This window comes from Tasmannia lanceolata, unplaced genomic scaffold (genome assembly GCF_043159265.1).
Source record: "Tasmannia lanceolata isolate RefF3 unplaced genomic scaffold, GAP_Taslan_0.1 ptg000006l, whole genome shotgun sequence".
NCBI classification, from domain to species: domain Eukaryota; kingdom Viridiplantae; phylum Streptophyta; class Magnoliopsida; order Canellales; family Winteraceae; genus Tasmannia; species Tasmannia lanceolata.
Genome location: NW_027518683.1, coordinates 28,765,605 through 28,790,636, shown reverse-complemented (window position 1 = coordinate 28,790,636; position 25,032 = coordinate 28,765,605). Strand labels below are relative to the sequence as shown.

The 25,032-nt window shown below is 38.0% G+C and overlaps 1 protein-coding gene across 1 annotated transcript; it reads right to left on the bottom strand.

The window, feature by feature from the left end:
* Nucleotides 1-532: 532 nt before the first annotated feature.
* On the bottom strand, nucleotides 533-14,509 carry LOC143880210 (superoxide dismutase [Mn], mitochondrial-like). Its single transcript, XM_077383023.1, has 6 exons — nucleotides 14,134-14,509; nucleotides 12,058-12,104; nucleotides 11,824-11,949; nucleotides 11,610-11,666; nucleotides 5,807-5,884; nucleotides 533-787 (listed from the first exon to the last, which is right to left on the bottom strand). Exons 1-6 carry the CDS (start codon nucleotides 14,492-14,494, stop codon nucleotides 695-697), a joined length of 762 nt encoding a protein of 253 aa, XP_077239138.1. The 5' UTR covers nucleotides 14,495-14,509; the 3' UTR covers nucleotides 533-694.
* Nucleotides 14,510-25,032: the final 10,523 nt, after the last annotated feature.

Below are 25,032 nucleotides of genomic sequence, written 5' to 3'. Positions count from 1 at the left end.
AATAACAAATGACTAAATACCATTACCTTAATGAAAATGGCCAAAATACCATTATCTCATAGAAGGGGGCTAAAAAACAGTTCGTCCAACCTCATATCATCTGTCATGTAGTACTCTTGATTCTCTACCATACATAGTTTATAATCCATAGTTTATAATCAATTTTATCATGCATGTAATTCTGTTTTAAAAAAAAGTAATTGTTTTATGTCAATTACCAAGCATGATTCTAATTCTAACTATAGAATGAGACTTAATAACGGAATTAAAATCATATGTACCCAAATGTTCAATGTTATTAAACCATTATAAATGGTTACATAGTTGTCTTGCCTATGTGATGGTTTCTAAGTGTGTATTTATTACTTATTCTAGCATTTCCTTAAGTTTCATTCTAAAATTCTACCATTTGAATATGTTTCCTTATATTTATGAGATGTAGCAGGATTTCCACCAGAATTTCCATATGAAACCAAAAAGTCTGTTTTCGTGGCAAACGAAGCCGAAACCAAAACCAAAATTTACAACCGTGGACACAAAACAGTTAAAATCCAGCAGTTCTAAAATGTTGGACAAAATGCCATCCAAACTTACATAGGTATCAAGCACGAAACATCTCATTAACATCATAGTTCGCATCACTGCGGACATTTATTCCTTACAACAGAAGATGTAAGATGGGTGGAGGTTTACATCAAGATGACTCTTTCTCGAACACTTCACTGACATATTTCCAGTTAATAACTTTCCATATGTTCTTCAAGTAGTCTGGTCTCACATTTTTGTACTGCATCATTAAGAAAATGCTTATGAGTGAAGGACGAGAGGAACACCCATTGATAAAAATAAAAATAAAATAGAAATTAATTAGAGAAGAGCCCCGTCCAAGCAAGTAGAAATGGATGGAAATATGCACCTATAGAATGTGATTTGACACAAGAAATATATTGTTTTCAGAGAAATGGAATGTATCAGAATTGTTTCAAAGATGCGCATCACAAAACGTATAGATCATTAGTTATATAGGGAAATATTTAATATTAGCAAAATGAACAATCACATAAACAATCCAATAGAATTAGAGACTTGAAAAATCACAGTCGGTCTAATTGACCTACACAAACAATGTCAGAGAGACAAAATGAACAATCACATAACAATCCAATAGAATTAGAGACTTGAAAAATCAGTCATGAACAATCACATAAACAATCCAATAGAATTAGAGACTTGAAAATTCACAGTCGGTCTAATTGACCTACACAAACAATGTCAAGAGAGACAAAATGAACAATCACATAAACAATCCAATAGAATTAGAGACTTGAGAAATCAGTCAGTCAGTCTAATTGACCTACTCAAACAATGTTAGAGATAGATATAACGACAAGAAATTTGGCCGTTGATAAATTTGCCTCCAAATTTTAACCACCCCCCTTTTGACGGTAAGGTGGAAATGATTTACCAACTGAGGTAAGCTGCCCGCAACCCTCATAAAATTTCAAGTCCTTTGTAAAGAAGAGTTGTAAATCTGCTCTGGAATCATAAATTCCCAAACCAAATTTCCCTTCCCCCCCTCCACACATCTTCACTAATATCCAAAAAGTGGTTCTCAACCTTAGTCTCAGAACTTCTTGTTCATCTGCCCGTACAAAATGTGGTTCCCAAAGTGGGTGTGTGTGGAGAGAGAGAGAGAGAGAGAGTGGAAGTTTCGAGAAGTCGTGGGACAAGTTTTATATAATGTAAGGCATACGGCCATCGACTACATAAAGATATGAATAAAGGAATACAAAATTTTGCTATCATGTGGATGTGATGCCTGTAGATCTTGGTGTGATGTCTAGATTATCCTTTGGTTCAAGGCCTTACGAACCAATTGGCATGATGCCGCAGGTCTAGTTGGTGCGATCCCAACACACAATGACTGATTTTCTTTAGCGTGATACCCTAGGAAGCCATTTGTGAGAAACCTTTGGTCCCAACACAACTATCTTGATTTCCTTCGGTGTGATACCCTAGGAACTCAATTGTGTGATGTCTTCGGTCTCATTGGGGTGACACCAACAAATCATTTTTTATCTAGCTCCTCAAAGGTATTTAGATCTAGTTTCAATTCAGTTCTTACTTTATAGATGCTTCCAATCATTTTCTCTCTCCTCTCTCATTTACTACAATATAATTTAAGACTATAATCTCTTCATCTAGGACTGCTTTGTTCTTATTTCCATCCCACGGATTGTTTGAGGCCAGCTTCCAACCCCAGCTTTTGTCGAGGACAGGTCATAATTCTAGTTTCTACAACCCTATCGCTCAATAAGTTGAAGTTTCAAGTTGGTAGACCTTGCAAGTAACATGTATAAATGTAAGAACTAAATTAGTATCTGGGCCCTCCCCAGACCCGCAATGGCCGGAGCCTCGTGCACTGGGCCGCCCCTTTATATTTTCATGGTTTTAGTTTTTAGGGCTTTTATTTTCCATGTTATTTAGAATTATGGAATTTATTTATTTTCCATGGAATTTTAGTTAATTGCCTATAAATAGGCCTCATACTAGGGATTTTAAGTTTTGATGAATAAGATTGATTGCCTTCTCCCCTCTACAGGTTTCTTCGTCTCCTCTTTCTCCTCTAGTTCTTTATCTTCTCTTCTTCCCCTATTCTTCTTCTATTTTTCTCCTTCTCCTAATCTTCCCTTCCCTTCTTCTTCCCTCTTTCTTCTATTTCCCTTCTCTACCCTACATCAAATTTGGTATCAGAGCTAAAGATCCGAGCCAGCCACAAATTGATCGCTGCGGAAACCACAAACTAGTTTTTGTTTTTCCCCCAACCATAACATAGTCCTCAGCCAAACCCTTGTTTCCCTACAACTTTCAATCGAACCCATCTTGTTAATTCCTCCAAACACCACCCAACAGAACCCCTCTCTTCTCGATCCCATCTCTCACACACCTCACACACCACAACCCAAACCTCCTTGTTGTCCTCCTCTTGAAACCCACACCCAATCTCAGCCTCAACCGAACACCTCAACCCAGCCCCCTTTTTTTACAACCAATCAGTCCCATATAAAACCCTTTCCTTAAACCCGGTTTTGCAAACAAAACCTAGTTATCCTCACCTTTCCACCACTCGAAACCCTAACCCAAAAACCCTTTATTTACCCTAACCCTAACCTTTCTTTCTACTCTAACCCATCTCCCACCAACACAGAAACCCTAAATCCCCCCTTAAAACCCAAAGCCAATTTCTACCTAACCCAAACCCAAAACCCTTGAATCCCTAATCAGGAGGAGCAAGGACCAAAAACAAGAAGTAGAATAGCGCTTCACAATCCTCTGTCGGAGCCGTGTGCCACCGCCTTCACCAAAGCCCCTCGCCTTCATCGACAACCCCCTCGGCGGAGCTTCCCAAACGTCGTCGCACGCCTCCTCCGTGACTTCCTTGCCACCACCGTGATCCCGTCAATAGAGTTCTCTCTCTCTCTCTCTCTCTCTCTCTCTCTCTCTCTCTCTCTCTCCATCTAGTTTCTCTCTCTACTTTCGGGCTATTTCCGTTGGAAATTTGTCCGAGGCTTCAACACAAAAGTTGAAGTACACGACCAGCAGAGCACATCCATCTCAGTTTCAGCAGTAAACAACGCCTTTCAGCCTAGTTTCAGGAGAAATATCTTTCGTCGATTACGTTCCATCATCTGATTAGCACCTTTCTATCATCTGATCGACAATCCACGACAAGCATTGTGATTCTTTCAACATGACAGACAGATCATACGGTTGATTTCATTTTTGACACCGACCCCAATGGCTACACCATTCGTTCCATATTTTGATGGGTACGACAATCAATATTTGCAACGGTACACTCCCTATAGCTATTATGAGAATGCATATTTACGGTGGATCGATGCTCTAAACACATATCATGAGTATTATGGCTATGATCACCAAGCGCCTATCTACAGAGCCAGAGAAGCTGCAAGACAACAAGCCCAGACAATATGGATTCGCATGGTGATAGTGCGTCGCTACGAAGGCGAACCTTCATTCCGTCGATGGGAGGAGATCCGTTATGAGTTTGAGTTTTTATGCGATATTGGCACATCGGTATGAAAAAAAGATTGATGCGTGGAAAAGCCGCTCGACATGAAGAAGCCATTCAAATTGAACGAGAAGTCAAAATTGAAGAAGTAAACAGATATCTAGAACATCGCATGCATGAGGGATTTGCAGAGCCACTCAGCTACTTCTTTTCCACTATTGCATGTTGATGATATTAGTTCTCAGGAAGGGGAGAAGGAATTTGCTAACACTACTGTGAAGCCGCATGATGATCTAGATGAGACCATTATAGTTGTTGAGCCCAAGATTATGTCAGATACAGAGTCCATGATGGTAGATACAGAATTAGAAATGGAAGATATACAACTAGAGAGTCCAATGATTGATGAGGCATTGCCAGAGCATGGAGAGCTTGAGCGTTCCACTGAGGATATCTCTTTCACTTCAGGACAGGAGCATAGTGACATTGTTGAGTCTGTTGTGGACATTCAGATGGAGGCTTTCTGCACACGAGATGACAGCACCGAGCGAGATACGGTCCCAACGGATGATTTTATAGCTGATTTCTCTGAGCCTGATGAGATACCAGTTGATGTTGACCTTTTAGAGGATGATCATGACTTGGTGTTGCCCATAGCTATCATGCCGATCCTGGAAGAGTACCTTGCTATCTTCTTCGGAGTGGTTTTTGTTCGTATAATTCTACATGAGCGATTTCTTATCACTATCATGGTTGTCACGGTTATTAGACATCAGGAGTGCCTTCGACGGATTCCGACTCCTACTGCTTGCGTGGGTTATCTACATATTTGATCCAAGTGGACTAGAACACAAGGGCGAGTTCTTTTCAAGAGGGGGAGAATGATGCAGATTATAGGCCCAATAAGTGGCATATTTTCCCATTAGGATTTAGTTTCTAAGATTTATATTTTCATGTTTTTTAGTTTTTAGGACTTTTATTTTCCATGTTATTTAGAATTAGGGAGTTTATTTATTTTCCATAGAATTTTAGTTCAATTGCCATTAAATAGGCCTCATGTATTAGGGATTTTAAGTTTTGATGAATAAAGATTGATTGGCTTCTCCCCCTCTATAGGTTTCTTCTTCTCCTCTTTCTCCTCTATTACTTCCTCTTCTATTCTTCCCCTATTCTTCTTCTATTCTTCTCCTTCTCCTAATCTTCTCTTCTCTTCTCCTTCCCTCTTTCTTCTATTTCTCTTCCCGGTCCTACATCAAATTTTATAGTGCAATGTCCCAGCACATTTCAGTGATACATCTAATCAAGCAGTAAAGGTTGACAAACCAGCCATGCAATGTCCCAGCACATTAGCAGACAACTCTTCTGATTACTTTAGAGATTTCTTTACACCTACCTCATGTTTCGGTAAAATTGATATCAAGAATATTTCATATATGGAGATTTGTGTCTTCTCTTGGGATGCCATCAAATAGAAATTCCCTCTGTTACTTCATCACTGTTCAATGTGCTGGTCCATACTATTCTCTCTCAAATTAATTTTGAACTTATGAAAAAAATAAAAAAAAATCTGGTCCTCAACAGTGACTGGTAACACTTTTCCTAATTCAGTTCAGATAACTACAGCCATAAACATCTAAGTTAATTGGCAACACATCAAAATTGCAAAGGGGCAAAGGTAGAACTCAGGTGGGATATCTAAATTAATGAAAGAGACAACTGGGAGTAGTTCAAGCTATCACTGAAGAACACTTTCGGTGCCATTTTCAATACCTGTAAGTAGTAAGCATGCTCCCATACATCGATTCCAAGCAAAGGAACCAAAGCTGACCCTTTAGTTACCAGTGGATCCTGTAATAAGTTTGAAGTTAATCACTGGAATTTGCACAGAGAGAGAGAGAGAGATAACTATGCATAATAGTGACAAACTACAGATTGACATCAACTTTAGATGAAAAGTTACATTACTAGCATGAATCAACTGGAAATGAAGCTGCTAAAAACAACAGTAAGAAGTCAAAGAAGAATGAATCTTTCAAATGAAAACCTACTCAGCATTGTACACATATAGGTATTGGATCAAGAGGAACTTTCCAAATCTTTGATATAGATTTGGTTGCATGCATGTTTGTTGAGTTGTATGGTAATCCAATGCATCTCTGTCAAATGTTTCTATAAGCGTTACAAGTGACATCAGTAAAGGCCATCATATTTTTTTGCACCTTACCGATGCTTCTAACATAGAATAGGAGAACACTATTCCTAAATAAGAAAAATAGACAAGTATTGTCATATATAATGCTCATTGGGTTTTTTGAAGAAAGGAAAAAATCATTAGTCACTATGCTCGTATTTTCAAATATAATGCTCCTTAGTTTTTTTTGAGGCTGTGTTGTATTCCTGGGTGTTATCGGTTTCTTCAAATGTTCTAATTTTATTATTTTTTAATGGAGATCTTATTATTTATTATTACTAATTAGATATGTTGGGACCCATAATTTAAGTAACTGACTTCTATTTTGATCTACTCATCTCTGTCCATGCTAGTGGGCTAGCGGGCACCAAAAGCCCCAGGATAATTAAGATTACCGGTAGCATAGCTGTAAATAAAGTGATTGGTATCGTATATAAACAGGGGATGAAAGTTGTGGGGTTAGAACTCAACCCTAAAAAATTCTTTTAGCTGCCTTTCTTTAAGTCTAGGAACAGAAAACAAAAAATTACAATGGGAGCACAAATTGCCCCAAGTAAGCATCAGGTCTTGACCACAAGCACCCCCCCCCCCTCTCCCCAACCAATAGGTCAGCCACCCCATTGGGGCTTGTGGGGGGCTGACAGAAAAAGAAAGTAATAGAGTGCTACATGATTCTCACTGATATCATCAATGAATCTCTATGTACGCAGGGGGTCGCTCTTAACCGACGAGATATCATTAGAAGAATCTCTCTCAACAATCAAAAGCCACCACTGAGATGGATAACTAACAACCTAAGACCCATAAGGAGTGTGCACGCCTCATTGGAATCCATCGGACAGATAGGTCCGACAAATGAAAGCAACATTGTCAAGCCTGGATTACCTATAGAAGCATTGTCTAAGTTGACCTAGAGCACGGGTGGCCCACTTAAATTACTTTCTAGAGTTGGCCCGCAGCAAGATTAAGCTTTTAATCTCCCTAGCAATCCACATCACCGATTTTTCTTTGCTCTCAAAGGTTCTCCGATTTCTTTCCAGCCAAAGAGATCATGCAATGGCAAACGGGTTCATACTCCAAAGTATGTGATCCTTGATGTTGTCACCAAGATGATTTCAATAACACTCCTCCAAAAGCATCAAGAAAGACGAAGGGAATGCTCAAGTGAAACCACAACATCTAAGAACAAGACTCCACACATCTTTCTCAACCCGACAATGAATAAGAATGTGGTTCCCGATTTCTCATCCATTTCACAAAGGGGAGACAACAATTCGCCACAAGACATTGCTTTCGTTATAAAATGTCGAGCATGCTATCTTCTCATAGGCCATCTTCCAACAAGAACTTTGTACGTTAGGTGGGAGACTTGCCAACATAACCCTAGATCCCTTACGGAAATATTACTGACTTCTAACCATGCAATAGAAGATTAGGTAAATGGAGAAATTGTCTTTTGGGTTCGATGCCCATACCCTTCTATCGCCAAGATGGGACCACACAAATACCTTCTCAAGGTGACCAAGAAGATGGCGAACCAAGCCACTATGACATGTTTAAACCATTGTGATGAATGTGATCCATCCTTTGCTTTGAAAATAGTGTGATAGATGTTTATGGCATGTTTTGCTTTAAAACATTAAGATGAATATTTTTATATTACTATGAAATGGATCATGTAGTGTGATGCAGATATTAGGATTTATTTCCGTATTATTTAGTTTCTAGTATTTTATTTCCATGTTATTAGTTTCTAGGATTTTATTTTCTATGTTATTTAGAATTAGGAAAGTTAATTATTTTCCATGGAATTTTATTTCCATCCCATTGCCTATATATAGGCCTCTATTAGGAATTTTAACTTTTGATGATGATTAATTGAATTGATTGAGATTCTCCCCTTTAATTTCCTCTCTTCTTCTCCCCCAAGTTTTCTTCTTCTCTTCTCCCCTAATTCCTCTTCTCGTCTTCCCTTATTCTTCGTCTATTCTCCTCCTTCCCTTCTCTTCTTCAATTCTTCTTCTTCTACTTCTCCCTAAATTCTTCTCTTCTTCTTTTTTTTCCTCTTTCTTCTATTTTCCTTCCCGGTCCTACATCACAGTGAGGTCCACTTATTTTGACAGTCTAAACCACCACTTAGTGTTCTCGATACGATACAAAAAGCCTTCTTGAGACGATGAGTCTAATCCTCTGATGTAATTGTTGTAAAATGGATTTTTTTTTTTTTTAAAAGATTGGTGTAAAATGGATGGTTCAAAAGAGTTATATATTTACCCCTTACAATATGCGGTCCTGAAACACTAGAAATCAAATACCCCATAGTTTACCCAATACATTAGAACAATGGAAATTGAGTCAAGGGTAAGCCGATATAGGGTAAGAAGAATAACCTAAAATTGATTACTCTCGTACTTACCCTAACTGGAACAGACCCCAAATAACTTTGGAACGTTACCCCACTCTTGAAATTATCGGATTTCCCTTGATATTCTGCGAACATGGTATCCAATTCATAAGACAGTTGGAGTGCATCATAATGGGTCTTGTAGGAGTAGGGAGTGGTAAATCAATGTATCAAACAGATCTCTCGCCTTCCCGTTCTTGAGAAGCGGTCATATTCGATGGTTCTCCTTGGTATGGGTAGGGCTGAAAATAAATCTCTCTTCTCATCGAGTTTCTCAGATATTTGAACCCAAAGTTCCGGCCTATGTCACAAATATCGTTCTCAGGAATTTCTTGGCAAGGGAAAATATCGGGAATTTTTTTTTTCTTTTCGAGTTTATATTGGGAAAAAACCGTAAAAATAAAATAATTTAAAATTATCAAATATCAAATATACACACTTTTAAGCCAAAATTAGGGTTAGGTCGAAGGTTTTAGGATGCTTGGGAGATTTTTAGAGTAAATGAGAATATTTGTGATTTTCTCGTGATTTTATACACTTTTAATCAAAATCTCGGGATTTTCTTGAGAGAAATTCAATTTCTCAGCGATATTTGTGACATAGGTTCCAGCATAACATTGAATGGATCTGCCATAGTTTATGCTGCGGAATTGACAACAATCGGGTCAGAAATTTCTTTAGAAAGCTCTTTAGAACTAAGGTTAGCCTTATTTCTACGGTTGCTGTACATGTGATTGAAATGCGACATGAACAACCCTCACTTGGATTGAATGCACACTAGTGGGCTGTTTTCCACAAACACTTTCAGAACTTGAGCAAAAGAATGGCAACGGATTGCAACAAAAAAGTAACCCTCAACTCAACTCAACTCAACTAGGCCTTTGTCCCAACTAGTTGGGGTCAGCTAATGAATCTTTTAGAAAATTTTCATGAAGAAGGTGAAAGGATCTACCCGGCTCAAATTGACTAAGTCTATTCCTGACACTAGTTGCAACAAAAAAGTAACCCTAAATATATTAAATAGGTGTTGAAGAAACAACAAAGATTACATATCCAAAGTGCTACAAAAAAATTTCCAGAACAGTCCCAAAAGGTTCCAACCTGATAGCCACAAATTTAACAGTAAATCTGGACAAGATAGATAGCATGAACAAGGGGCGAACCTTCAAAACGGTATTCAGCAAGAACAAGGTTCAGCCTTTCTCCGGGAGCACCATACACGTTGAGGTGAGAGCAGCCCACTCTTACGTTTAAAGCAAAGAAAAACCCTAAAATGAGCATGATGCCTCCACCCTCATTTCTATCATTCCATGATTTATATAAGGGAGAATGAAATAGGGGCTCACGTACTAGGACAACTGAAATAAAAAAAAGAAAATGACATAAGGGCATTTGGATGCACAGCATAGAGTCGGAGAGTAGTGGAATAATAAGTCAACCGGGAGGAGACAAGCATTGGATTTACCTGGAATTATCTTGGAGAATAGTGATAAGTAGTGTTTGGTTGTGCGACATAGACTCGGAGAGTAGGGGAATAAGTATAGGGTGTCATTAACAATATAGAGAAGAGAAAGGGGGAAGAGAGAGGAGAGAAAAAGCACCGTTCCCAAGATTTCAAGCAAAATTCCAGTGGGAGGTCTAAATACCATGGTTTTAAATTTCCATCAAAACTGACACGAAACGACCAAAATGTTTATGTGCTCATCCCCACTGAAACCCTAACTGAAACCACTGAAATGCATAAACCAAAATCATAAGTGAATAGTAGTATACTATGTCTATATGCATTACATATTATTTATATGAATGACATGTGAAATTTGGTATATACTAAAGTATCAGACATGCATTCATGACCGTACATGTCACTATGTGCTAGATATTGTTAAACCATTATGGATGGTTGTCTTGCTTCTTTGATGGTTTCTAAGTGTGTATTTGTGCTTGGTCTAGTATTTCATAAAGTTTTATCATTAAATTCTATCACTTGCATATGTTTCCATATTGTTTTCGTGATTTTATAGGATTTCCACAGAAATTTCCAACTGACTCCCATTATCAGTACACATAAACTCATAGAATATGGAATGCATATAATGAATAATAAGAGATGGTTTAAGCTAACATATTTTGCATATGCAATGATAATCCTGCAACCAAAGTGCAGCAACACATTTTGGAATGTCTGAGTGAGTCGATGCATGTTTCCTTTTCCTGCTAGGTACAAATTAAGTTCTTTAATATTTGAGAGACTTTTTTTTAATATTGGAGAAACTTATCCTCACAAAAAATCTTATGAGCATGACATTTAATCATCCAGGAGTCACATTAATGCAGTATATGAGGCTTCCAACACGAACTCCTGAGAATCAGAGATTCTGAGCTGAGGTAATTGTTGTGCGCCTAAGGAATGATGTCTGTCCTAACACATTACCGATACATTCAGAACGAGCTTGAGTTTAGAAAATCAGAGTATATTTACAGAATCACGGAAGTGGATGCCATACAAATGTTATTATCATTAGAAGCTATGTTGCATCAGTACGGATACAAGTGTCAAAATCTTACACGGGTATCGAGTATCGGGTTCGGCAAACCTAAAAAAAACGATTCATGGGTTCACCAAAATATTTTAATCAATTCTCAAATTTTAGTTTTTTACATGATATGGATATAACAAGTAATATATTGAATATTTTAATAGGCTAAGTAAATATAATATTTTATTTTCATTTAAGAAATTTAATATTAGAATGGCTAAAACTCAAAACATATGGTAATTATAAAGTTGTGGCAGTAGTATTCAGAAACAACAGATAAAAGAGATCTAGAAGTGTCTCATAAAATCCTAAAGTACTGGAATCTGGGACGTGTCCGACACGGATTCTTCGCCCATTTAGAAGAATCCATGTAACATGGATTAGAAGGCTCTAAGAAATCACTTCTACAGAACATATGCAGAATCTTATAAATGTTACCTGATTTGATGTGGTCTCAATAACAAGTTTCTTTGACTCCTTGTCCAAGCCTAGCCACTATTTAATAACAAGAAAAAGAAATAAATAATCAATCAGAAACAATTCATTAACGTTTAAGACATCCAAAAACATGTAATTCCAATAATTACCAACACAATGACATATACAAAGAACAGAAACAAACATCATAGTTTTATCAGGCTGCAAAACTTACCACCCATCCGGAACCCTGTACAGCAGCACCTTCGGTATTGACCTTTTGCACAAGTGCCTCAAAAGAACCGAAATTTGTGTCAATAGCCCAGCCAAGAGAACTGTGTGGAAGCTCACCACCTCCTTCCTGCCAGGATTTTCAATGGGAACATGCTCACATGGTCAGGGTTGAGGCAGTAAACAAAACAAAGGAATAAGCTAGAGTTTCCGTAAGAGAAAGAGAGAGAGGACAAACTTGAACAGGAGCGAGATTTTTCCAGAAAATTGAGTGGTTGATGTGGCCTGCAAGACAAATTAACCTTCACAAATAAGCAAAAATAAAAGTAAAATAGCATCCAACCTATGATGCCTAGATACGGATATGGGCACAGACACCGAAAAGAAGCTACGAATAGGCATTTTCCAAACTCTAGGACACAAAAACTAAACTATATTTAACTTAGAAGATGGAACTAATAGCAAATTTAAAATAGCGTGAATGTTCAAAATTATAATTGCAAATATGTGGCACTAACAAGAAAAAAGCATTATAAATGATTTGAAGTGACAAACGTTTCAACACTGTAGTTGTTTTGACCAACAAAAATATACACGTAGTATCCGAGTATAAGTATTGGTCTACATTAAGCCTACACGAGTATATGGGCATTATAGCATCCAGCATCATTACTGTTTTTTTCTTCTCTGATTGACTAATTTTTTAATGGGAATAGAATTTCATTAACACAGCAAAAACATCAAGCAAACAAAAGGACCTAAATTAGAGACCATGAAGTGTGGGTAAGATTGGTTTATACTGGACCAAGGATTCCTATAAGCGGAGCTGTTCCACTTAAAGAAGGGAGTTAAGCTATGTCTTGTATCCATGAGGGGGATTCCCTCAATGTCAATAGGTAGATGTGTTCAGGTTTTGATTATCCTTAAGAGGCAGGAAGATATCATTGAGGAATCCTTGGACATGTGAATGTGGCTGATGTAATTCTTTATTAACTTCAGGATAGATGAATACATGGAGGCCAATTCCATGGCATGACGTAGAGGAAATCACCGAAACTTGATTTTTGCTGGCATGGCCATTATGGGTATAAGTATCTTTTGTACTTCAGTCTTGTTAGCATCCAATGTTGACCGACCATGAGCACCTCATAAAATATATTTTTGTGAAACTTTTTCTGAATAAAATTCATAAAGATACCATTCAAAAAATTAATAAAATTTTATAAAATCAAGAACAATAAGGAAAAGAACTACAACAAGGGCTAAGCTTGACAGGTAGCAAAGTTCGATGTCAGGACAGCCGCTCTAGCTAGAGCATTGACCATCTCATTGGATCTCCCAGAACATGAAAAAAGATAATATATGATATTCTCAATAATATAACCGGTTCTCAACAGACGGGCGCTAGCTAGCGCCCATACGATGTAGCCCAACAGATAACGTTTGTCATTTTGCCTACCAAGCTACCTCCTGACCCTCACTGAAAACCCACCAAATCTAATATCAATTTCAATAAAACCATGTATACACAGTCAACGTACACTGATCCCTGGTCAAAATCGTTTATTATGATTCAGACTAGGACGGTATCTGATCATCTTCGAACTCCCCAACTTTTGTTCTTGATTAATGAAAACATCATTGCCAAATGCTTTCACAATTGTTCGTCTTTCAGAAATCCAAGAATTTCACCTCTGACTATGAAATACAAATACAAAAATCAATGGATTGAAAAGAATGCTCCACCCAGATAAAACCGATGTGATTGATATCCTCAAATTTAGAAAAACCTAGGCTAGCAGAGTAAAATATTCTAAAACTCAAGATCCAAAAATCAAGACTTTCGCATGAGCTAGATATCCTCAATTCAGAAAATCTAACCTAGCATAGTACAAAATTCTACAACTCAAGATCCAAAAACCCAGACATGCGCATGCCGTAGATATCCTCAAATTCAGAAAATCTAACCTACCACAGTACAAAATTCTACAACTCAAGTTCCAAAAATCAAGACATGCAAATCCAATAGATATCCTCAATTCAGAAAATCTAGGGTAGCATAGTACAAAATCACACAACTAAAGATCGAAAAATCAAGACATGCGCATGCAATAAATATCCTCAATTCAGAAAATCTAAGCTAGCATAGTACAAAATTCTACAACTCAAGTTCCAAAAATCAAAACATGTGCATGCGATAAATATCCCCAAATTCAGAAAACCTAGGCTAGCATAGTACAAAATTCTACAACCCAACATCCAAAAATCAATACATGCATCAAAAAATCAAAGCCTAAAAAAGAAGAAATCAAACCTCCACCGTTGAACTTGATGGCGCTCTGCAAACGAACAATTGTTGGGGAATCACCTTTGGCCATGGCGTCCTCGAGCTGCTCCAGAGCTTTATTGTAGTTAGTGATGTAGGTCTGATGGTGCTTCTGGTGATGGAGCTTCATTATCTCCCCACTAATGACTGGTTCGAGAGCACTGTAGTCGTATGGGAGATCTGGAAGGGTGAATGTCTGCACATTCCTAGAATGCTGAAACCCTAACCCTAATCCTAACCCTAATTTCGGGTTTCTGTTCCTGAATAAGGTCCGAAGCGCCATGGATGCTGCTCTGCCCACAGGATTTCGATTTCCGGTTTTGCTTTTGTAAGCAGAGAGTGAACGCATATCGCCAAATGTATTTTTATTTATTTGAGCTTCAACATGTGGCGGATAGCTGTCTTGCCACGTGACAAAAATAATTAGAAAACCCGAGATTCATAAACCCAAGTCCATGGTTTCAAACTAGGTGTCAATTTTGGCTCGGGCTCGGAAGCTCACTCGAGCTCGGCTCTCGAGCTCCTTAACGAGCCGAGCCGAGCCGGCTTGCCAGGTTCGTTAAGCTTAAAGAGCCGAGCCCGATGTAGGCCAGGCTCGGCTCGGCTCGTTAAGGCTGGTTAAGAATTTAATATATTTAAATATAAATATTATATATTAATATATACACTAAAAGGGTTGTTCAGAAACTAAAAGGGTTGTTCAGAGAGTGAAAGGGGAGGCAAAATATGTCACTTCATTTTTGGAACCCCATTTGTTACTTGAACCACCCCCCATAGTGTAAAAAAAGTAGTCAAATTACACTAGATAGGGCTCTCCAGGGAAGATGAGGGTGTGAACTTAATATAATCCGAGCTCGACCAGGCTCGTGCTCGGTAAGGCTCGCGAGCCTGGCCGAGCCTGACCGAGCCGAGCCGAGCTTTTGAGCTTAACGAGCCGAGCCGAGCCGAGCCTGGCCAAGCTCGGCTCGGCTCGGCTCGTTTACACCTCTATTTCAAACCCATCAAAAAAAAAGGCCATGGTTTCAAATTCGGTTTCGGATTGCGTTTCCGTCCTTACGAAACCGAAATTTCAGCCGAAATCCACGAAAATCAAATTAACGGCTATTAATGGCAAAATTTTCAATTATTTTGAGTAAAATTTTGGGATAATAATAAATAATTATCAAAATAGAGATTTTTAGGTGAAATCCCTTAAATTTTGGCCATAATTCGAACAATATTTCGAAATTTCAGCCGAAATAAATGACCGTTTCGGGTATAAATGATTTCGGTTTTGGTCTCAACCGAAATTTCGGATTTCGGCCGAAATTTAAAACCATGAACCCGGCCTTGCCCGATTGCATCTCAGATTGGTCAGATTGGGCTGGGATTTTCATAATTTACTGTAGTGATTAATTTCAAAGATTGTAGAAAGCAACAAATCTTCATGCCAAAAATCTCTAATCACAGCATACCTTTAAGAGTCGGGTCAGTTTCAGACTTTTTTTCTCTTTGAACCCAACCCGACCAGAGATTGGGTTGGGTTTTTCAACTTGAAACCCGACGCAACCCAAGACCCATGATTTCTAAGCCTGGCCATGTAATTTTCGGGTTGGGTCAATCGGGTCGGGTAAAACCCAAACCAAGTTGCAACCTTAATGAAAACTGCACTAAAGGGTGGCCTGGAAAAGAAAACAGGGTGAATATACATTTCTCAAAAATAAATATAGTGGGCCGTACAAAATTGGTTGATCCAAGAATGCACGTATGATGTTATTGAGCCATGCTACTTTTTATATGGATATTAATGGAGGGTTAGGATCGTCCTATGAGAAGATTTTGGCCGGCCAATATACATTTGGGCGTAATAAATGAATTGTTGAGAGTTTGAGATCACCTACTTATATGGGGAGCATACACTATTTTTTCCCTACATAGCATGTAAGCACAAGTGTGTCACAATCACCTTTTCTTATTAAAATTCTTATTTAAAAAGTTTGAGCTGAGTAACATTAACTTTTGGGTTCTACTGGCCCGGTCAATGGTTCGATCAATCCTTTGGATCAGAGTATTAGACTATATGGGTGAGACGTTTGTCTCCTTTGGATTGGACTTTACGGGTGAGACATAGACAAACGATATGGGTCCACTCTAGACACAGCTCATAATTAACTATATGGGATTCAGACTGTTGGAGCGTACGATGCTCTTACCATATGAATCCTTTTCCATTTCAGCATGTTTCCATTTCAACCTCTTGCCATCTCACCCTCTTTACCGTTATACCATTGTTGCTTTTGTTGGAGGATTTGATTGATTGAGCAAGATTTGATTTGATTCATCATGATTTTTGTATCTCTTCTCTACATAAGACTATTGTATGTGTTGTGCCTAAAATTGGTAACAAATGCGGCGGTGACGAACGAGCTGATCTCGGGCCCAAAGGACTGAGCTAAATGAATGAAGCCCTGCACAAGAATGCACGAGGTCAGAAAACCTACCCGGAGTCGTACTCCGGACGGGCCCTTCGACACTCAAGTCAGTATGAGCAGAAATGCAGAGCCAAAACTTTAAGAGTGGTGGTTCAGAAGTTATTATCTCCTTCTTTGAACCTCAGGAGGCCTTTTATAGAGAAAGCCCTGGAGTGGTTGAATTACCTACCCCAGAACAGGTGTCGGCCCATTTGTGGGTTTAGGTTTACCCGCTCTTGGCAGATTACCATACTATCCTTGGGCAAGTGCCGAATTCGTGGTGGGCCCTTTAAGAGCCACGTGTCGACAGCTAATTGGTTGTTGTTTTTCATACCCCATCAGTATGTGTATGGATTTCATATGAAAGAATAAATAAAAAATCTCTCCATGGAGTAGGCATCTTGCCGAACCACGTAAATATTGTCTTCTTGTGTTCTTCTATGTTATTTCATTGTATCAGAGCATTGATCCAATTTGTGCTGATCACCGGATAATCATTTTTCTTGGCCTCTTCTTCCCCGGATTCCGGTTCTTAACCATTCCGATATTCTTCTCCTCATCGTGCTTGGATTAGCAAGGACCAGGTCGTACTTTCCTTTCTTCCCAGGGAAGAAGACGAAGGTTAAAAGGCATGGTATATACGTCAGAGGCAAAAAAGAGGGTACTCATTTATCTATTTCAGACAAGACAATTCCATTTATTATATCAAATCCTCAAAGTCATCATTATCCTTCCCATTTCTCTCCTACGATCCATTTTTTCCCATATATTTTATACCCATTGCTACTTTTTTCTCCCTCCTTCATCATTACATCTTGCAACTTCAATTATTATATTAATTTCTCTAATTTATCACCCACCGTTTTACTACTCGTCTTATCTCTCACTGCAACCAAGGTTGTATTATGACATGTGAGACAAAACCAAGGTCATTTCCCATCTTGCTTTGGCAAAATATACTGATTAAATATTTGATAAGCACACTCCTTTAGAAAGGAAGGCTCGAGTAACCAGAGAGTTACTTATTGCTGTGGCGAACCTTCTCTTTGATGATCATCTACAGCATGTCTTGCCATTCCACCAAGAAGACTTCCTGCTTGTGAGGCTGCTGATTGTCAATACTGATACTGGTATCATCGTTCCTTAGGCTTTTTATTTATAAGTCATGGGTGATAGTGATAAATCTAAAGGGTAAAAGCATTGCTAATGACTACGAACATAATAGTGGGAAAAAGTTACCTCTGTCCCCCTTAATGGGCTAAATTATGTTCCATGGTCTAGAACTGCGTCTTTAGCCCTTGGTGGGAGAACAAAGGCAGGTTATATAGATGGGAAAAAGAAAATCCCAAAAGGTCTAATCCAGATTTCGAGGAATGGCAAACCAATGACCAATTGGTCATGTCTTGGATTTTAAACTATATGGAGCCTGTCATCGCTAAAATATTCACATAATCTAAATATGCTAAAGAACTTTGGGACACTATTAGGGAGATTTATGAGCATCAAGATAATTTTGCTAGAATATTTCAGCTAAAGCAAGAAATCTCTCAGGTCAATCAGGAAAATAAGACTGTAACTGAACTTTTAGCTACATTGAAACCCAAGTGGAATGAATTAGCTATCTATTGTCCTCTTACCACTGATCTTGCTGAGTTACAAAAGAGGGCTGAACAAGAGAAAAAATTTCAACTATTGAGTGCTCTAAAGCCTGAATATGAACAGGTTAGGAGTCAAATTATTCTCTCTTCAGAATTGCCGAGTTTGTCTTATGTTTGCGCCACCTTAATGAGGGAAGAAACTCAGAAAAAGGTTATGAAGGTTGAAACAAAATATGAATTTGAAATAATTGAAAAATCTGCCTTTGTTTCAACTAAGATAAACTCTGACCATAGCAAAAAGCCTAAAATCAATGTTGCCGAAGAGGAAAAATATGTTGGAACTAATGGTCGTGAGAGAGGTCAAGGCTCCCGGCCTCCTCTACGTTGTAATCATTGTGGAAAAACTAAGCACACTATTGATAGATGTTGAGTGAAATACCCTCACCTAAGACCCAATCATAATAGAATAGGAGAATCTTTATCTGCTCAGACTGCCGATACTCATATCACTATTCAACATCTGGCCCAGCTTATTCAACAGGTTGGAAAAAATAGATCTTCCTCCACACAGGACACTGGTCGTGAAATAGGTAATCTGTGTGCTCTTCAATCTAGTGTCTCATTTGATAATGATAGTCGGATTATTGATTCAGGGGCTACAGACCATATGACTGGAAACAAAAATTCCTTAAGGTCTTATCAAGATGTGTCTAATAAAACTCATGTTTCAATTGCAAATGGTTCACTTGTTCCGGTTAAAGGGATAGGAAGAACCAATTTTTTTTCAAAAACTACTAATTTCGATGTTCTTTTTATGCCCTCATTTCCTTCTAAGCTTTTATCTGTCAGCAAACTTACTCAAAACTTGAATTGTAATGTAATTTTCTCCCCATCAACTGTCTCTTTTCAGGATCGGGCCACGGGGAAGACGATTGGTGAAGGAAAAAGTCTCGAGAGCTTTATTATCTAGACCAGAAGAATAAAGCCTTGGTGGCTAATAATGATGACTTGAGTAAGACACGACATTCTAGATTAGGTCATCCTACCAATAAGGGCTTACATTGTTTGAAACTTGATTTACCTATGGTCCTTTATGGTTGTGATGTGTGTCATTTCTCTAAACAACAAAGACTTCATTTTCAATCCTCTGAGAATAAAGCTAAAAAATCGTTTGAGCCAATTCATTCTGATATTTGGGGACCTGCCCCGGTTGAATCCCATAATGGACTAAGATACTTTGTGTTGTTTATTAATGATTTCTCTAGGATGACATGGATATTTCTACTCAAATTTGAAAGTGAAGTTTTTGAAAAATTTAAGGAGTTTTCAAATCAAGTTAAAAAATTTACGTTCAGATAACATCACCGAGTATAAAAATAAACTCTTTTCAGAATATCTCAAAGAACAAGGCATTCTTCATCAAACCTCTTGCATATTCACACCTCAACAAAATGGTGTGTCTGAAAGGAAAAACAGACATCTTTTAGAAGTTGCTCGTTCTATTATGTTTGAGAAGAGTGTTCCCAAATTTTTTTGGTCTGAAGCTATTTTAACAGCTTGTTATCTGATTAATAGGCTCCCAAGCAAGATTCTTGAAAATAAATCCCCTCTTGAAATTTTAAAAGGTAGAAAGATTGATTTATCTCATTTACGTATTTTTGGATATGTTTGTTTTGTTTATAATAATTCTCAATAGTGAGATAAATTAGATCCACGTACTATTAAATGTGTTTTATTAGGATACTCTTCCACACAAAAGGGGTAAGTGTTATGACCCCCAAAATATAAAAAATTATATCTCTTAAGATGTAAAATTCAATGAAGATGAGTCCTTTTTCCAAGAACACAATGCAGATAATCTTGGAAAAAGTACTCAGGGGGAGTATTCTGGGATGTTTCCTACAACAAATGGTGGAAATAAGAAAATGGCGGTTCGAATTATCGAAGATAAAAAAAAACATATAAATAATGGTGAAGAAAGTGGGGATCCTAAAGGACAAGGAAACTTTGAAAAACAAGAAGAAGAACTCGTGGCTCGATCCCTTGAAGTTCTCCATCCCCTTGATTCTCCACCTTTACGCAGGTCTGATCGTATCGCTCATCTCCCTCCTCACTTTAAAGACTTTTTTACATATCATGCGTGTTTGTATCCCATCCAAAATCATCTATCTTACTGTAATGTGTCTGCTTCACACTCTTCTTTTCTTTCAAATATTTCTGATAAAATTGAACCCACCTCCTTCCATGACGCCAATTCCCAACCTGTGTAGAGGAAAGCTATGAAAGAAAAACTTTCTACATTGGACAAAAATCATACATGGGATATAGTCCAATTGCCACTTGGAAAAAAACCGTCGGGTGTAACTGTGTTTATAAGATTAAGTATAATAGTGATGGTTCGACTAGGAACCGTTAGAATCCTTATGTCTATTGCGGTTAACCATAAATGGAATCTTTATCAAATGGATGTTAAGAATGCATTCTTGCATGGAGATCTAGAAGAAGATATCTATATGAATCTTCCTCTAGGACATCACATGGAAGGAAAGCATGGTGTTGTGTGCAAATTAAAGAAGGCACTATATGAGTTAAAATAATCTCCCCGGGCTTGGTATGCTAAGTTGAGTGATGCTCTGTTTAAGGTAGGATTTAAACGAAGCACAGCTGATTTTTCCTTGTTTACAAAAAGAAATTTGAATGATATAATTATCGTGTTAATCTATGTTGATGTTATTGTTATTACTGGAAATGACGAAGAGGGGATTTCAAACTTAAAAGCATACTTTCACAAAAGATTTGATATTAAGGACTTAGGAAAACTAAAATATTTCTTAGGAATTGAAGTTGCTTATTCAAAAAAGAGAATTTTCTTGTCCCAACGAAAATATGCCCTGTAATTACTAAAAGAAACTGGAAAATTAGGAGCCAAGCCGTGTGAGACTCCACTTGAAATAAATAACAAGGCAAATCATTCTAATGGAAAAGTTATTGAAGATGTTGGTAGATATCAAAGATTGGTAGGAAGGTTAATATATCTTACTATTACTCGTCCTGATATAAGTCATGCGGTTGGGGTTGTCAGTCAACATATGCAGGCTCCTAGAACAAATCATCTTGAAGCCGTTGAAAGAATACTAAGATACTTAAAAGGTTCTCCTGGTAGAGGAATTTGGATGAAAAATAATTCACATGTCGATATTATAGGATACACTGATGCAGATTGGGCCGGAAGTAAAAATGATAGAAGATCTACAAGCGGGTATTGTATGATGGTTGGTGGTAACCTTGTTACTTGAAAAAGTAAAAAGCAGTCGGTGGTTGCTAGATCCAGTGCCGAAGCTGAATATAGAGCTATGGCAACTGGATCAAGTGAAATTGTCTAGATAAAGTCTCTTCTTCAAGACATGGGTTTCCATACTAAAGAACCAATTAAAAAGTTTTGTGATAATCGTGCTGCTATTCACATTGCTGCTAACCCTGTTTTTCATTAACAGACTAAACATATAGAGGTTGATTGTCACTTTGTACGCGAGAAGGTTCAAGAAAGAATCATTAGCACTCCTTATACTAGAAGTGACGACCAGCTTGCAGACATATTCACAAAGGCAGTTCCAAAGACAAGATTTCAACAGATTCTTTCCAAGTTGGGCTCCCTTGATATCTTCGTACCAACTTGAGGGGGAGTGTTGGAGCGTGTGATGCTCTTACCATTTGAATCCCTTTCCATTTCAACCTCTTGCCATCTCACCCTCTTTACCATTATACCATTGCTGCCTTTGTTGGAGGATTTGATTGAGCAAGATTAGATTTGATTAATCATGATTTCTGTATCTCTTCTCTAAATAAGACTATTGTATGTGTATGGATTTCATATGAAAGAATAAACCAGAGATCTCTCCGTGGAGTAGGCATCTTGCCGAACCATGTAAATATTGTCTTCTTGTGTTCTTCTATGTTATTTCACCGACATTGTCGAAACAGTCCAATGAAGTATCTCATATTTGAATATATTTTGCTATAGATCGTTCAATAAATACGAGGAGTTTTTTCAGTATATAACATCGAACATAGCAAAAATAATATCTCATTCAAATTCAAATGAATCAAATTGAACCAAGTCTCTCTCTCTCTCTAGAACCCTAAAACACATTTGTTGGTTCCCATCTCCAATTGCCTATCTTCGAATTGTCTCACTTGTATTCTTCACTGAAAACAATGAATAATTTTAGACTGAAAATTCAGTGAAAATCCAAACTTGGTACAAAATTTAAATTGTATGATATAATAGTATAACACATGATACTTCAACAGATTCTCTAATTCTTAATGGGACTATGTTAACATAGAGAGTAGGGTCCTTGAATTCGATCGAGTATGACCCAATAAAAGTAGGATTCAATGGATCATGACATAGGCATAGGCAGATCCAATCTGAATTGGGTCTATTGACACAGCCCTAAGTCATGCATGCCACATGTCTGTATCTGAAAGTCACCGTTGATATGTAGCTTGATCCCATGACATATGGAAATCCCATCCTTTAGACTTAGGCTGACATAAATCAACGATTTAGCCTTTTCGTGGTAGAACTTGAGCAATGATTTGTAAATCAAGGTGCCTTCGATGCAGGCGGGATCAACGACAATGGGCCGATCTTGCGGCCCCTCACCTAATCAATTGAGCCAATCACATTAGACATGGTACAGAGAGGGTGATTTAAAGAGTAACGCTCTCATTAGATGCTACCAAAATTGATCTTTATTTGCCAATAGGATTAGGTAGATGATAAATTGGCACCCCCTGTTGGATGATTCGCACCCCTTTTAACGTGAATTGTGGCAGACTTAATGCTTTTTTACGTGTATAAGGGGTGCGAATTTATCATTGCCCTAGGAATATTTTGAATTTAATCTTATTTTGTAAATGAGGCATTAAGGTTTCTGTAACTTTTTTTAATTTCTATAGTTGCTATGATTGATTATTGAAAAATAATCTATATATAACTAATGAAATTGTGACAACGTATCATAGCAAGCTTGGGCGGTGCCTTGTAATGTTCTTCTCCTCTTTGAAATCCTATAAATAGTAGTAAACAATAAATTCATGTCGAGCGTCGCTCACATGGAATGCTAACTTGGTGTACATGATTATTGTGTGTTGCGATTCGGTAATGCTATTTTTTCAACTTGAAATTCCCAAAATAATTATGGAAATAAGGAAAGGAACCCTATGGTGGGTGTTATATGTCACATTTTAACAAAGGAAATGATATCAGCACAACCATATTTTGATATTTTGCTAACCCATCTTGTCTTTTAGTATTTAAAGAGCCGTCAGATGTTATTACATTTCCCAAGAAGCTCTCATGAGCCAATTAAAGAAGAAAAGACAGCTGGGTTTGTGCACATATCAAAATATGGTTGTGCTGAACTGCTGACAACATTTCCCTTTAATAATGCCATTCCTTAGCTTGAAACTTCCAGATTAGCTGTGAAAATTGGGAAAGAGTGCTAAATGCCCAATGGCAAGTCCCGTGTGTCACGCTTTGCTAATGCTATTCCGCAGCTTGAAATTCCTAAAGTAGCAGTGAAAATTGGGAAATTGGATGGTTCTTGTCTAGTGATGGGTCTCATATGCCAAGGTTTGGTAATATCATGTGGCCTGCTATGTGGAGTGTGGGACTCTTGCTAGGGGCATATATAAGAGGAAACTTTCCTTGTCTATAAGAGATGTGTACTGTAAGCCCAAGGGTACATCCCTCACTTGTTTTGATGATCAACAAACTCAAATTGACGGTAGTTTGCTAATGGATTTTCTAGTGTTGTCATTTAGACATGTTTCATTCAAGTCAACACTTGAAGCTAGAAGAATAAGGGCTAGTCTTGGAGAAAGTCAAGTATTGGTAGTTAACCTTCAAGCCATATGGTATATTGAAGAAAGAAGGGAACCACAAGCACAAGAACATGTTCAAAGACTATCTCAAGACAAAGGAAGACTCATGCAAGCGCCCAAGAAGATTGAAGATCAAGAAGACTCAAGGTTCATATGTTCAGAATGCATAGGAGTCCTCTTGGCATTTAATGTTTGCCAGCTTGGATGTTTTCAAATCATCTTTAAAACTATTTTTCTAAGTGCTTAAATATATTTGAAAACACAGTGTAAAGCCCAAAGACCATGGCCCAAAGTCCCTCAGACCAAACTTTTAAAATCAAGTTTTTAACACAGGGCCAGTCGACCGTGGTAGGCCGGGAGAGCGCGGTAGGCCGGGAGACCGCGGGATGCTACCTGGAATTCTAGGGCATCTCAAAATTTATCGGGTCGGTCGACTGGGACAACTCGGTCGACTGCGGGATGATTCCCATTCTTGAGAAATCATCCAGGATGGTCTCGACAGACGACCGTGACCCCCTCGGCCGACCGCGATATTATTTTCGAGCCAAAATATTTTTCAAACAGGTAGCCCTCGGCGGGCGACCGCGGTGATAAAAATTTTGAAAATAAAAAAGAGGTGCCCGATAAGGGCGGGCGACAGCGGTGGCTCGATCTACCATGCCGGTTCAGTGAAAGAGCCATTTGAGCTTGTCAGTGGTAGGTGCAACTACGCCACCTACCCAATTTTTATTACGGTTTTGCCATTGAGGTTTTCTAAATCAACTGTGGATATTTAAACATGAAGAAAAATCTCATTTTTCACCTTTTGAGCATTTTATCAAACCCTAGAGCTTTACTCTTTGAAATCAAAAGGATTCTTCTTCAAAATCTCTTGAGCATTCAAAGTTGCATTCATTTCTTGTCAAGATGTTCTCCCTAAGCTTTTAGTTTCAATCATTAGGAGGTTT